This window comes from Stegodyphus dumicola, chromosome 12 (genome assembly GCF_044657685.1).
Source record: "Stegodyphus dumicola isolate Sdum_Otavi_A_Nest chromosome 12, ASM4465768v1".
In the NCBI taxonomy this organism is placed as follows: Eukaryota; Metazoa; Arthropoda; class Arachnida; order Araneae; family Eresidae; genus Stegodyphus; species Stegodyphus dumicola.
Window position 1 is genome coordinate 28393874 of NC_140779.1, and position 17071 is coordinate 28410944.

Here is a 17071-nt window from a genome sequence, read left to right on the forward strand (position 1 = left end):
GTGTAATTTCTAATTACTGATACAGTGACAAATAGTAAAGAAATTGTACAATTATTGGACATTCAAAATCTATACAAACGGGTAATTTATAGTAATTCTGTGGTCCCAGCTCGGCAGAGAATCATCTGTAATAGGCATTTATCTGAATGTTTTTAAATTATTCTTCGTCCTGCATTTTTCTATTTTTGGTTTGGCAGTCTAATTTTCATTAAATTTGGTCAAAATGGTGTTTCGATTCCAGCTTGTAGAGGTTAAGATTCTAGATGCATAATTCGATTTAATTTATAATAATTATATGTTTTCTGATGTAATCTATCTGAAAGCAGTTAATCCTTTTTTGATTTCAGAAATTAATTTTGGTTTATTTATAATATAATCGAAATAGTATAATATAATATATTTATTTATAATATTAACCGAAAGTTTTATTTTATATGACAATAGCATGAAATTAAAATGACAAGCATATTTAGAACTTTTAATCTATTTCTGCTCTTATCTTCTTTCTTCCAGATGAGTTTTTAGTAATTTTTACTGTAGTTTGCAATAAGTTGACAACATATCCGAAATGGGGAAAAAATCTCTTACCAGGTACAGAATAAGGCGGAAACAATATTTCAAAGGCTTGTTCTTCATAATACCCTATGAAATTTCAAAATATATTTAAACTAACGCAGTTTTAAAAGTCTACAGTTTAATATTATATACACATATTATCCAAAATTAATTAGAAAGGAAAAAAAATAAATATCAAATTATTTCAAATAACTGTAATATATACATACTATAGTAAAATAATTTGGACAAATGTAACAGTGTAAGTACAATAAATTTAGAAAAAGGCCTTCTAAACTCCCGAATACACTAGTCGATATTTTATGAGTACTCTTTATACATAAAAACTTAAATTACTTATTTCTTTCTATATATATATATATATATATATATATATATATATATTATTTATTTACTAAAGAAATATTGATTATACTCGTATTAATCTCCTAAGATAAATTTAGTAAAATGTATCAAAATGAGGGAACCCAGAAGTAGGAAGTTTAATTCCGAAAATTGGTTTTTAAAAGTAACTTGAATGTAAATCATGCGGGGGGGACTTTTTATGAAAGGAACGTGAATATAAATCACGAAAAAACTTTTTATAAAGGGAACTTGAATGTAAATCATGAAAAAAACTTTTTATTATATATATATATATATATATATATATATAAGACATAATAAAATATGATTGCTACGTTAACAAATGATTGGCGAGCTCAAAACTGACTATCTAAATTTGATGTTCTCCCCTAAGTTTATCTCTTCTCCCAGATTCGAGATCTTTCCAAATTATATAACGCTGCCTGCAAAGGGAACTAAAACCTAAAATTAACCAATAGCGGCTTGACTATGCATATGCACCTACCTAGTATAAATACTGCTTCGCGAGCAATCATGTCACTTCTTTCTCTTAATTTCTGCCCTGCAAACATCTCTGCGCTGCTATGCTTGCTTGTCTAGGATGACGTCGTATTCTTTCAACTGGTGTACATAAAAATTGTCATATTTAACAATGATTGAAAACATATCTTGTCTACAAAAATAATCTGATGTGAATTATAATGGATTAAAATTATGTTTCCAAACGTCCACATCTGGAAGTTTTCGGTTTTTTTAACTAGGCAGTAAAATTTCTTCAAGTTATAATGCAGAGAACCGTCGCCAAACCGTTGCAGCTTTCTTTCACTCGGTCATCTTATTACAATAATGGCGCAGTGTTATATAGAGAGAGGCAAAGATTCGCGTTTTCGTATTTTTAAATTTTAAAAAATTAATTTTGTATAAAAATACGAATCCTAAATTTTTATGCGTTACTTCGGTTTGTATACTTATATTTATGCCCTTTCGCTTTAGGAGATTATAAGACTTCTGTTGTCATTCCTTTCTTTCCATCGATTTGCTATGAAAGGGCACGTATTTAACAGAAATTCAACTTTCGGTTCAATTCCTCTTCTGTCAATAAAATTTGTAGTTCTATACTTAACGGCCACATTCCGAATCTAAACTTCTAGATAGATACAGGATTTCTTGCCAATTTGGTTTAATTCATACTGGTTAGACTAAAAAGTCTTGAAATTTCCCGTTAAATAGCATGAGGTATATAAAAGGAAAAAACGCAAAAATCCTCTGTTCCCCAAGACTGTTGGACAGAAATCACATTTCCATTTTCCTGTAGTCACAATTATTCAAACAACATTTTCCGTTGGCGAATTATGTTTTCTAGAATCGCTTCACATTCTTAAAATCCTCCAGTTCTAGCTAACGTCCCTTATATTCCAATCATTTTTACCTTTAACTTTTAAGGAAGTTATATCATAGTTCTTTTCAATTTTCATCAATAGGTGGCGCAGGTACCTTGACTTCCTCTCAGTTTTACTGCTTTATCTTATCACTAGCTTTTTTTTCTTCATTTACACTTCTGCAACTGAAGAAGTAGGTTCAATATTTAAACCTTCGAAACTAGTCCTGCAAATTTATGAATATTACGCTGATTCTTGTTGCTTTAACTCCTCCAATAATCATTGTTCGGTGTGTAATTTTAACTGAATCTTTTAATTACTTTCGTTAATGAGCACTTTCTCCACTTTTTTGTTTTTCTGCTGCGTTTGCTAATATGTGCTGCCATCTCCCCGTTACCTCGTCCATTGTCTAAAGGTGTAATAAACTATATAAAATTGTGGGGTGCATAGCACACCCTTAACGATGATGGAGCCGCCCGACATGGATAGTGGTTAGTGACGCTGATTACCACACTAAAGGGCACTGGCTCGAATCCCAAAGAAGGCACAGTTATTCGTAAATGTATAGTGTCTATGCGGCATGGGGGCACTCTAAATACGCGGTGAACCAAAAATCCTCTCTAGAGGTTTGGGGGACAGGAGTGCTCTTCATCAGAATTGGGGGCTGATTTGAGCAAAACTGTACTGTCAGCTGTATGGTATTCAAAGCCTTTGCAAAACGACAAGAGCAATCTTGCACTCCTTGCAACAAGGAATTTCGTAAGTTTTTTCTGATGTTACCAAGACAAGTGAGATAAGTCACAACAACGCATAATGATGATGGGTAAAGGCCTGTCCACACGAGGACGCTCCCAACGTAGTTGACGTAACTTTTTTGACGCCGGCGTAAATTCGCAGGACGCAGAAGACGTAAAACTGAGTACGCTCCTGTTCAGCTTTTTCGCCCGCGACGCGCGCGTATAGCCAATAGCCGACCGAGTTCTTATCACGTGTCATAATCAGAAAACCTTATTGCTTACCCGTTTCAATATGGCGTCAGAGCCACACAGAGATGAGTTTTTGCTTAGAAATATAACTGTATACAGCAATAAAATAATCAGCATTGTTCACGCCATCTTCAGATTTCTCAAACCGTACATATTAGTGTACATTTAAAATTTTCATTAAAGGGAAAAACTGTATACTTATAAAGCAATGATCCGACCAGTATATCCATATGCTTCATCTATTTATAACACCGTAAGTAATAGGAACCTAAATAAATTACAGTTTCTACGAAATCAAAGTTTCTGCCTTACAAAATTCTCCTTAATTATTATAAATATTGGCTATATCATGTGTAATAAAAAGCTCTATAAATATCCCAATATTAAATACACCAAAAACTAACTTCAGCAATATAATAACTTCTAAAATAAAGCAGTTGACTGTGAAAGAGTATTCAATAAAATACAATTACGAAATTTTGGAGGAAAGTTACAACTTGTCTCATACAGCAATCATTTATTGAAGTTTAATTAAATTACCTTTGCAGCGACTTCTACTTGTTACATTATTTTTCACAAACACTGCTATCACAGATAGCTGAGTGGTCAACGCGCTGCTTTAGTGGCGGAGGAGTGGAAAGGTGGCAAGTTCGTACCTCACCCGTAGGCGGTATAATTGAGTTAGCTTTTCTCATTTTGAAACGTGTTTCTTATATTTAATCATGAATCATTATATTCTTATTTTACCTATTATTATTGTTTTCATTTCTTATTTTATTCATTATTATTATTGTTTTTAATTTAGTTTAAAAATGTGCAGTGCAAATAGAAATCCTTATGTAAAAATATATCAGCATCTCTTTATCATATATCATCTATAAATTCTCTCTTTATTTTTACTTTATTGCATATTTTATCATGCACATAATTTCTCATAAACTGTCCAAAGTTTGAACCTCATTCTAAATTCAAAAATAAATAAAAAGAAAAACAAAAGACCGAGGGAGAGCGAGTTAAAAAATATGAAATTGGTTTTATTATATGGTGGATGGTGTATATAAAGAGAATTAAGTAATTTAATTCTCTTTATATACTGTATTCCAAACAAATTTTATAAATCCTAATTTTCATACGATATAGAATCTGCAAGTCTGTCAAACAGGTCGATACTCATCCTGAAGGAATTAAAAAACAAGTAATATACCCCCTACCCCAAAAAAATGAAGTCAATTCCTACTTAGGTCCACAAAGAAAAGTTTTAAAATACAAAAATAAATAAATAAATAAATAAAAATACAAACATAATTTTTTTAATTAAAAATTAAAAAAATTTTAATATGTGAAAAAGCTGTATTAAATTCAAGTGTCATTCACTGCAAGTTTAAAAAATTGTATTTGAACTTGAGTGGATGAATAAAAAGCATTTTATGTACTGAAAATTTGAACAAGATATAGGGAGAGTGTGAGCTAACAGTAGGAATTTAATAATTCCAGATATTCCTTTCGCAAACAAGGCAGTAAAAAAACAGGTCGCTCTAAATAAATCTTTCGGACCCATTCTTGCCATTTTTTGCGGTTTTGCCTCTGCTTAATAATTGCACATAATAGTAAAGTTTCAGCTACAAAAAAAAAAAAAAAAAAAAAAAAAATCATCTGATTCGGACAACTTGCCGCAAACATACAGAAGAACAGCGAAGTAATAAGATACAGCTCTGTTGACGCTATATCACAGCGTCACGTGATTTTTGCGCAAAATAATTCTATTGGTTAAACGCAGTCTTCGCAAGCGTACTCGTTTGGACGCTTTTACGCTGGTAACGTAACAGCGCGTTCGTCAGCTACGTTTCGAGCGTACTCGTGTGGACGGGCCTTAAAGAGGAATATGCGTTCTAAGAATTAGTTCTCAAGGAGTGGCGAATTTACAGCCACGTTTGTCTTCAAGTGTCATTCTTCTAACTACGCAGTATAGCCTCTCCAAATTATTACAACACAAAAAGCCGTCGCCAGTCCATTCCAGCTATTCCCAAATCATTATATTATATATATATATGATTATTAGAATGCATATGTATGTAAAGTAAAAACATTTATATCCAATATATATTCAACCTGGAGGAGGCTAATACAAAAAATGCAGTGAACAGCTGTGAATAATGATAATAAATGCAGTACAGATTAAGTAGTTTTAAACCAATATCCAGTTATGCACTGTAAGCTCTAATAATTATTGTTAATATTGAAAAATAAAACATTTAAATCAAACCCATGTTACACTTAAAACAAGCTCACATAAAAAATAATACACCTATTCATTTTAAAATGAATGAAAGATGTTACGAGAATGTAACGCCTTGTTTTATTTAAAATATTTTTGCTGTTCTTTCGTCTTCTGTTTTGATCTATCGAGTTCTGGTGTATCACTAAATACTGGGTAAAATTCATCACTAAACTCTGGCTGATCCGAAAAAATAATAAAACAAATTTTATAATATTTATATATAAATAATTTTTTTCTTTTAAATGCAGAGAATTCATTTAAAATTAATCATGTAAGATAATAAATGTTGAATTAACATTAATTTGATCGTGAAGTATTTGCATTTATTTAGACAGTATGATCAGTCATTCATCTCTGCAAATGATTATAAACTTGTATTCTATTTATTTTATTTACAGTTTAATTCAAAATAGAAAGTATTTTAAAAATTCTACATAAAAAACTTAGTAAATGATAATTTATTATATATTTTCTCCTTTAACACAATAATGTTAAGAAATATAGCCCATGCACTTGATGTAATTTCTGATAATTTTATGCATTCGCGTGACGATTGAACAGGTTCGTAATTTTCAGAATTTGTTTTGTAAAATGTAATATGAATTTGAAAATAAACATGGCATATTATTTAACAGTTTTAATACCTGCTGCAAATTATAAAGAAAGCTAAAAATAGGAAGTAGGTCTAACTAAAAATTTTCGCATATTACAAACAAATTAATAAAAATTTACTACGAACCTGGTAGCGAAAGAATGCTATTCCTGTTAAATGGAATTTTCAGATCTATTCCATATAATCCTAACATGACTTTATTGATCACGAAACGCATAGACCCTGAACATTTTCTTAATGCGTATCCAAGGCAACCACTGAACTGACGATTTATGCTAAATTGAAAAGAAAAAAAAGAGTAATTTTGATCACAGAAATATAGAAATAAAAAAAAAATCTTTGTTTTTCAATTAAATTTATCAGTTTGTTTAAAAGTTAGGATTGTATAAGACTCAGACAGCAAATAAAAGGTTCTAATAGCCGAGTAAATATATTTGTCGCCAATCCTCACTTCATTTATTTGTTATTACCAAATAATAAATAAATATCGGAAAATTTCGCTATATTGTTTGCATGCCAATACTGATATTTATCAACGGAAAACCGAGTTGCAACATAAATATCAGTCATTTTTTATAAATTTACATACACTAGGCTGAACCCCGTTTTTTTTTGTAGCTTAGAGAACGCATAAATTAGAATTTTGGTTCCAAAAGCTTTATAATCAATTAACTGAAAATAAAAAAGAAAATTGTTAATACAGTTTAACTGATACTGACAAAACCCAGTTTTTACTTAAAATGTTAAATACATTTTAAACCAGTTAGAATAAAAATTAAGAAAAAAGTTACCTTTGCCGATGCGCATGAACAAAAAAAGAAGATCGGTGTAATAATGATTTTCGATTTAAAGACTACCGTCCAACCGGAAAAGTGGTAAGTGACGCTGACTTGCGTACCAAAGAGCTCGGATTCGGATCCCGGAGAAGGTGGATGTTTGTAAATGTATAGTGTCTGTGCAACATGGGGACACTCTAAATATACGGCGAGCTTAAAGTCCTCTCGAGAGGTTGGTGATAGGGCAAGCGGGTGGGAGACCCTCGGACCCGTTCCCCCCGAGGGCTCTCCCTCAAAATTGGGGGCGAAACTAAGCTAAAGTCAGGTTGTCACCTATATAGTACTCAGGCTTACTGCAACGATGAATGGCGTTAGCTTGTGCTGGCCATTGTCATCGATCATAGATGTCTATTTTTAAGCTATTCCAATGCTCATAATTTTATTCAATCGTTGAATTAGAATAAACAGTAACTGTAGACTTCGGAATAAAACTGTGTCGAGTCCAAGGGAGATCAGACGCAGGTGCTTATTCTTCAGCAGTAAAACATTTTGCAATCAATAGAAGCAGCACAAAAATTATATATCAAAATAAAGGGAAGGAATACAGTAAACACAAACGTAGCGTCATCTGGCGAGGAATATTTGACTCCACCGACAGAACAGCTCCATCGACAGAGTACTTGAGAATGGTGCTTATCTGATTTTCAGCATGTTTAAACCCTGCTGGTGATTCTACATAATTTACAGTGAATATATAGGTTAGAACAAAACTGTTGTTTTTTTTATGAACAAAACTTTACCACTGTCTTGAAAAACATGCATACTGCATATTTTATAAAACTGGGTTTATTGAAGCTGCATAGTCAGAAAAGCATATGCATGCTCGTAAAACATTGTAGCGTATTCAAAGTACTATTGAGATCCTAACGGTAAATTTGAATTATTCTTGCAACCTCTTTAAAATCAAGAAAGCTACATTCCTGCATTTTTTAATATATTTAATTATGGGTGAGTTCCTTCAGATACTTTTTAGCCGACGCGTGGCAATTCTCAGTGGATGTTTTCCCAAGATGAAGCGCTCTCGTTTTAGGGCACTCAAATATACAGTGGTCAGGGTCACCGACTTCGATACATATGCATCTATCACTGATCAGAAAGCTGAAACTATGCAAATATCTCACTTGTGGACTATGATCTGCTAAAATGTATGTGAATTCAGATGTACCAATACGTAGCTTTCCATTGGTTTTTCGGTACAAAAGTGTATTCTCTTTTGTCTAAGTTAGCATGATCTCAGATCTTTTGAAATTGTTTTATTAGCAGAGCATTTGTAGTTGTCTTCATATGTTATTTAAGGAAATGATATATATTATATATTATATATATATATAGTCCTTGTTTTCAGATTTTGCGCAGTTGCTTTCGCAAATTCGTTTGCTTTTTCATTAGCAAAGACTCCAGTGTGCTTGCAGAGCCACTGAAATTTCGGTCTTATATTACCTGGCAGAGAGAGCAGTAGCTTCTGAACATTGTTCTTTCATTGCCGTCCTTGAATTCAGAACATTGTTCTTTCATTGCCGTCCTTGAATTCAGAACATTGTTCTTTCATTGCCGTCCTTGAATGGCATGCAAGCTAGTAAATAAAGTTCAGGATGGAATACCCAATTTTAAAACAGCGCTCTGAAGCCTCTTGTCAGTCTGAAATGTTCTGTCTGGAACCCGGAGTATTGCCATAATACTACATCCAGTCTCTGTGTCGAATGCACGAATTCCAGTACATTGTTCTCCGTGTCGAATGTATGAATTTCAGCGCATTGTTCTCCGTGTCGAATGCTCCAGCACATTGTCTCTATTTAGCCCACAGAAACCACAGCCTATGCCCTGTTACCCCTTCGAATCATCAGATGCATAGCATAGGCCTTTAGAAAAGATAGGGTGCTGAGAGTTTTGTTGTAATATCAAACACAGGCAAATTGTTAATACAAATTGGCAAATGGCATGATAACATCGGTACAATAGGTTTAAAGTCAGGGTAGGGAGAAATGTGGTTCCATGAGTATTATGTGGCTCCATGAGTACGTGGTTCCATGAGTATTATGGCAAGCCACGTAGTTTGTCCTAGAAAACACGCGGAACACATGCAGATATAATTATTACTATTATCCTTGACAGATGTACAGAAGAAAAAGATGATGAGCAGAAATGAATTGTTGAGACATATTTTTAATAATATGGGGACCCTACACAGAGGTCCTGTGATGTGCTGTACATAACGCTCCACACTAATACCAAATTCTAAGCATCCGTTTTGCCCCCCCCACACACACACACTTGACAGCTGTGGTTCTATTCAGGGAGTTGGAGTGTTTGCAATAACTCTATTTGATGTGCAAAATATAATCATGCCAAGTTAGTAAATCATCAGTTGATTCAATCAAGTATTTCAGACGTCTCATTCATTACTTTGATACCCTTTAACAAAACGGGAAAAACTGTTAGAGTTTTGAAAGCCTTAACAATAAGAATGAAACCGGTAGAGTTTTGTTCAAAATTTACGCTAAACAGAAGTTTCTGTTTTTAATAATTTTAAATTTTAGATTCAAGTATTTCTCTTCTTATTTCACTGAATGCTATTAAATCGTTTACCATCTGGTTGGCGTGGTGTGGTGTATTTAATTATGGCAAAGCACACTAGGGCTATCTGCCTAAGAGGAGGGATGCCTTTCGTGGAGGACTTTCTAAGGGAAACTGGCTCGTATACACGTTAAACATGGGGAAAACCACGAAAACGCCCATGCAGCCAGCCTGTTCGCGGGATTCGAACCTCGGACCGAACTACCAGTGTTCAGCGACTTTACCGCTCGGCCGCTGGTGGGCCCATCTGGTTGGCACAAACCTTCATTACGTGCTAACTTCAATCAAAATAAGATACTAATATACTTTAAAAAATGACTATGTTCATTCTTCAAAAGAATGTATTGCTCCATGGGAACATACTAGTTCAAATTCTGTAGATGTGATGCATTCAAAACATAATGCTCCTATAAAGGAAAAAGAAAGTTTTGAGATTTGGTGTAAATTATTGAACATCAATTAAAATTAGTATTATTAACGAAACTGATAGTTTTTCTGAAGACAAAAATACGTATTAAAATCTAAAGATTAAAACTACTAAATTTTGAAAGTGTTAGGAAATTTGCATTTTCTCTCGCGGCTGCGCAGTCCGTAAGAAGCAAAGATCAACACTATAAAGTTTCGCGGCAGAAGCGAAGAAGGTGTCTGTGTGTCCTTCCCGACGTCCTGGTTACCGGCATGGGCAGTAGGCGTAATTCTCTTCAGCATGATGTGAAGATCTGATTTATGGAATCTTGATATGGAAGAGAGCTGTCGAAGATTACAATGGAAATAGAAATCAAATCGAATGTCCCAGACAGTATTAATATGAAGTACTGTATGAAAATGTTGCTGTCAGAAACTTGACGACATAGCAATCAAGTTAATTATCCGTTATCCAACTCCCATCTTCTCCATGTTATGTTTTTCCTCACGTGTGATAGGTTGACATATACTGTTCCTCGATTTTGTAAAGTTCAAGGAAAGCACCCATTAAAGTTGATGTTTAAGTTACAGCACGTATGCTCTTATTAAGGAACCAAGTTTCATGCTAAGCCAAAACTCTCAACGTTCCCCAATTAAATTTCAACAGAAATTAAATGGGTGAGCATTTTGTTGTATCAAAGGAAGCTAAATATTTCGCTATTTATCATCAATCTTTATTACGTTAAAGCCTCTTTCACCTTTGGGAAATAATATGCTTTTGTCGTCCAAGCTTTACAGAAGCAAAGACATCGTGCATCTCAAGGTTAAATAAATTCGAATGTTCAAAAAATTTTAAGAACAAAATATAAACACAGTTATAGAATTTTAACTAGGGCAACGCTACATGTTAAATTAATCTAGGTTTAGAAAACAAAGGTTCTGTTGCCTCCTAACATTTGCCGCATTTACAATAGCAACATTAGAATCACTTAACTTTAGAAATACTGGACTTACCTAAATGATAATTCTGTTACAGGTGTATCTTTTACAATACCTTCTAGGATGCATGCTAATTCTGGACAACATTCGTTAATTTCATACAGTGAACTTAGTGTTAAGCAACTCTGTATTTGAGATACGTCATCTGCAAAATTTGTAGTCATAAATGAACATACGCAGAATTCATTTTTAGAAAACTAGCATTCAACAGTCTAAAGTAAAGAACTAAATTCTACCTGGCATACAAGTAAAAACATCTGGTTGTGAAGAGCGACGAAGAACTAAAAAATAACAGCATATTAATTTTGATAAAATTACAATTCGCTTAACTTAATAAATATAAAATTAATGGAAACAAATTTTATGGAGCAAAATGTATAGTACTGCTTAAACCTACTTTCTTTAGAATTGAAAAGAGTCACATTCATTGAGTCTTGAACTAGACTAGTAATAATTTTAACGCTTTCAGAATCACAATATTTAAATGCTTGATGGATGCACTTGAAATCAGAACTGAAATACAAATGCTTAGTCTGAGTAACCACAATTTTTTCTTAGCAAATACAGTCGAACCTCTGGTTAGCGGATTATCAGGGCTTTTGCCCATCATCGAGGATTTAAATCTAAATGGAAGCACGCTGGGCTTCTGCTTATAGGATCTGGGCATTCAAAAGCTGATCGTTAATGGGAAGTGTCCGTTAAAGGAAGTTCAACTGTAGTTAAATTACAAGGTGGATACATATAAAAAACTACAGCACTATTTAATAACACATTAACGTAAAATTTAATCTGAAATTAGAGATTTAGATAGTTTACTTACTTAGACAGTTTACTTAACTGTGCATAAAATGGAAAGAAGAAGCTACGAAAAAGTTTGATTTAGAGATGCTCTACGTATATCGAAATCAATTTGCTCAAGTTTCTTGTTAATTAGTGAAAATTAACAAGGTGTAATTTGCAACCTTATTTTGAATTAACTTAAGATGACTTTCACCAGAATAATATCAAAACTGTACAGTATTCTGGGGAAAGTTAAGTTATGGCATCTTTCATCATTTAAGAAGACAATATATTCATATTCATATTCAAGACCATATTTATATTTCACCATTCATTAAGACGTATGATATTTATGTTTCAAATTTAATCAGAAAACTCAGCGGTTGCAAAGAAAAGCTTTGTTACACGACAAAGACAGAACGCAAAAACCGTACCGGGAACCTCTAGGGCCTGCCATATTGGGGTGAATGCGCCCAAGCTTCTGAGAGCCCTTCAGCGGCGGCGCAGACCCCACAGTCCGTGCCCGGCTTTATACAAAGTATGGGACAAGGAATAAAAACGCTTGCAACTACTGAATACGAAGATAAAAACGCTAGGACATCTTTGCCTCCGGGCACCCCTCCATCGGCATCGAATAATTGTCTTCGTGCCTCGCCCACTCTATCAGTCCCCGTCACTGAAACTGAGGAAGCAAAATCCCCAATGGTCGGTGATCTCCGTCCTAGCTCCACAACAGCCAAAGGAACGGAGACGACAGCACCAGTACGGTCCCTGCCAAGCCCGAACCATCCTTAGAATAAACTAGGGCTCTAGTCCTGTGAAGTCAAATTATCTACCCCCGTGGTTGAGACTGCCTAAGTACAGATCCTAGCCAGTACTTCCCAGGAATTCTCCAGAGTCAATTTCCCCCCTCCAAGGGGGAAGGTACGAAGACAATATCCTTAACAACTATTCACAAAAGAGAGTATCCTGAGATTAAATCCAAAGACTGTAGTGATCGCCACATTAGTACATCATCTCCTCATCATATCCATCTTCGTGATGCATTTTTGTTGGGATACTTCCGCAAATAGCTTCTGCCTTTGTGGCAAATTTTATTTGAAATATTATCTCCAATATTCTCGAAAATGGTCTCTTTGATAATCAGACTTACATTTGTTTCTTTAACAGGAGGAATAATTGTTATTTTTATTCAACTCACTTAAATTCAAGCAAATAATCTCAGTGAATGTGCATTTATGTGTTACAAATCAATACCATTATTATGAAATTTTGAAATATTTCGTAGAATTATAAATATCTTTTCACATCAAACTAAACCTTTTTCGCATCCGCGCAAAATGAAGTAAGATAATGAGTCTGTAAAACTGGAACATTAAAAGAAGAAAATGCCGGTAAGGAAGCTGTGGCTGCAGATACGCAGAAGCAAAAAGAAAGTAAATTTCATGAAGTAATAAAAAAAAAGACCAGAATCTGGAAAAGAAATTGTGTATGATGTGAAAGAAATGAGAAAACAATTTGCATGAATATGCGGGAAAATACAAACATTATAAAAATTTAAAACAACTAATTAAGAATCTTTTAAATTTTGCAGTTTCACATTAATTCCCAATATTTCAATATTTGCTTAGTACTCCGCAGAGTAATTTGACGTAATGTAACTGAGATATGAATTTCAATCCAGAATTAATTCTCAAGTACATGAAAGCAAAGAAATCTGCAAAAATGTAGAGCACATTTCACTTATTATAGCTGTTACTAGCCCAAAGGGGCAATTTGCCCAGAAGGGCTATTGATTTCGTTTTGATATTTTCCGTCGTCCACTACAAAACTGCGTTTCACTTTTCAAATTGTTGCCACCGAATATTAGAGCCTTGCATTATATTTAAGTAAATTAAATAACGAAGAATCTGCATAATGTATGTATGTTCCGCACACTGTGAAAAAACGACGGTACCTAAAGACATCCAATTTTGTATAACGTTGTCCTCAACTCGAATATGGACATCTGGAAGCCCAAATTTGGAATTTGTTTTATTATCTATTTCATATTTCGTAAAACGTTAACGATTTTTTCATTAGTAAACTAACTCAACGATTTCAAAGCGAGCAATGACAACACTGCACGAAAAAAAGAAATTTATCTCCAGTGCGAGAGTGTATCGGAAATTCTTAAGTTATGCTCTTTTTAAATATTTTGTGATATTGCTGTTGAAACTATATTAGATATTTCTGTTTTATGGTTGAAGTGCGAAGAATATATTATTTAATTAATAAAGGTAACACACACAAAATGTTAAAGAAACGTCCCTTTGGGCGTAATAAATAAAAACTGAAAGATTTCAGATTTTTTTATATTTGTATATTTATTTGAATTTTAACTAATTAGTTTACGATATTAACATAACAACTAGGCAAAAAATTGCATCTACGAAACAAATGAAATCAAAATCAATTGAAATTTTAAAAACAGAAAAGAAAACGCATGTACATATTCTTCACGTTATGTCAAAGCAAACATTCGCTTTAAAAAGTTACTTTAGCCACTTTATTCTAGCTCGGTGCAAAATGTACACTGCAAACGAAGAAGAAGGACTAAACTTAATGAAGTTTAATTTTTAAACTTTGTTTGAAATTTTAAATTATTCTTCTGGATGAATTTTAACATTAGAAAGGGCTTTATTTTTAATGGTTTGGTTTATTAGATTATGGCAAAGCACTCGAGGGCTATCTGCCTTGAGGGAGGGATGCCTTCGTGGAGGACTTTTTAAGGGGAACTGGCTCGTATACACGTTACACATGGGGAAAACCACGAAAACACCCATGCAGCCAGCCCGTTCGCGGGATTCGAACCTCGGACCGAACTACCAGTGTTCAGCGACGTTACCGCTCGGCCGCTGATGGGCCTATTTTTAATGTGTTTCCTAATTTTTTTTAATAGCAGTCCGATAACTATGCATATGCAGTACGGTAATTAAGTTATACAATTCGATAGTATAACTTAATTACTTTTAGTACTAATGATTTAAAATTATTCTGAATGTAGCTATAATTATAAAAATTGTTCATAATTAATTTCCAATGATTTGAAGCTAATTGAAATAAACACTTTGAAAAATATACAAACAATAACAGAATATCATGCTATCTGGGGACAGCTTGAAAATTTCGGAGATATTTTGTAACCTCTGTTTTTATTCAATATATAATAAAAGGCATAAATATATAAATCTCAATCTTTCTCTATCATCTTCGGTTGCCATAGCATTACCACATAATAATGTCATAACGTAAACTGTCACTGTCATAATTTAACTACACCATTGTCACAAGATAAAATTGTCATTGTCATATAATTGCCATTATTACCACACAAAATTGTCATTGTTACCACATAAATTGTCGCATAAAATTGTCATTGTTAATGTTGCCATAGCTTTACCACTATTACTATTTAAAAACTACAAACGATGGTATTTCTTCTAGCAATTACGACAAGATAACACGCCGAATAAATACCAATTCAGAAGTCAAACAACAAAAATCAGCGTTATATTTACAAAATTTTCACAGGACTAGTTTCGATGGTTTAACCGAACCACCATCCTCAGCTACAAAACCGCAAATGAACAAGATAGGAAATAATGATTAGATAAGATAAGAAAGCCTGGGCAAGAATAAGCAAGTGGCGCCATCTGTTGGTGAAACCAGAACTAAATTTGTTTTAGTTCTGGTTTCACTAGTCTTGTGAAAATTTTGTAATATAACGCTGATTTTTGTTGTTTGACTTCTGAATTGGTATTTCTTCTAGTGTTAAAAAGGCTTATATTTATTAAATATGGTATTAATAAACTAATATTAATTAATTATATGCTTACGAAAAGCGGACTTGAGGCTCAAAGACAATTTTGCCCAATGCAATAGCGCTAAGTAATCCATACAGTCCAGCAGCACAGTCATTTATTTCGGGTTCTTTCACCATTTCCAAACATTCTTTCAACTTCTCCTCTTTATCATCTAAAAAATATGATAAATAAATTAATATAAATTAACAATGTATTTAAGAATGACAAATAACTTATATTACAAAGATGAACTGTAGTTTTACAGAAATTTAAATGAATATTTAACTAGAAAGAGTTTGTCTTTATTTCTAAATGTTTCCTTTACCATATTAAGTTACAGATAAATTTTCTTAAGTTTTGCAAAACACTTACAATAAATTTTATATTTGTCAAAATTTTAAATATTACTAACATTTAGTTCACTTAAGTCATTTAATTTTGGTTCAAACAAAAAAAAAATTGTAAATGTGATAAGTACTTTTTCCGCTTTATACCATGAAGAAAAAAAAAAAAAAAAAAAAAAAAATCGTAGTTTCTTTTTGTTTGTTTGTTTATTTTGTTTTGTTTGTTCGCTAAACGAATATATGTTCATTTCACCATTATATTTCAAAACCATACTGATTCGAATTGTAAGAAGATCGCTTTACCACATTGTATTCTACAATGTTGTATACAAACCACGTGTGGGCAAAATTTGAATTCCACAGTGTTGACGCCAGAGGCGCCATCTATGAAAAATATGTAATATTTGTGTTCTAAAACGATGACGCTGATGTTTTTTATAGCGCCACCTGACGGCCACTTGTATTGCGTTTTTTGAGTGTGTTCTGAGACGCCGCCGAGAGATGTGAACTAACTATGCGGCTTTTTGAGTAATTAATAAATGTTAGTATACAGTCCATATTTGAGTTTTTGTGTAAAGTGATTTATTTAATTATGAGTTTTACTGAGGTATTGACGGGCCCACACAGTTTATCAGAAAATAGTTTAAAAATCAATCTCGAACTTTTGACCACAGTGACAAACATTATGTGTGAACTAATAAAAGTTTATAAGAACATAAAGAGAGGTATGTGTATATATATAAATGAGAAATTACCTGACAAATAAAATATATACTTCACATTTCTCTTGATCACACTCGTAAAAAACTTTCCTGTTTCATTTCCACACGGGATCAGACTCGATGATATACATTTTACGAAAGGGACAAAAGCTCTGAAATAATAAATAATGCATTTTTAGTGGCAAGTAACACCATGGTAGTAATGAATAACAATATAGCAGTATTCTAACCGTGAAATCACAGTACCCTGTAATACACTGGAAAGGATAAAATTCTACTCAGAAAGAATAAATGTAATTATTCGAAAGTGACGAATACCGTTTACCACAAAAATAATTTTTCCTTTATAATAAAAAGTGTTAATGTATCTTCTTCAATGGCGTACCTGG

General features: G+C 33.1%; 1 protein-coding gene across 1 annotated transcript; it reads right to left on the bottom strand.

Moving 5' to 3' along the window:
• Window positions 1-6845: 6845 nt before the first annotated feature.
• Window positions 6846-16835, bottom strand: LOC146993523 (uncharacterized). The gene is made up of 6 exons (XM_085827390.1): window positions 16716-16835; window positions 15650-15788; window positions 11389-11504; window positions 11228-11272; window positions 11007-11136; window positions 6846-6849 (listed from the first exon to the last, which is right to left on the bottom strand). The coding sequence occupies exons 2-6, from the start codon at window positions 15751-15753 to the stop codon at window positions 6846-6848; spliced, it is 399 nt and encodes a 132-aa protein (XP_085683516.1). The 5' UTR covers window positions 15754-15788; window positions 16716-16835.
• Between the last annotated feature and the right edge of the window lie 236 nt (window positions 16836-17071).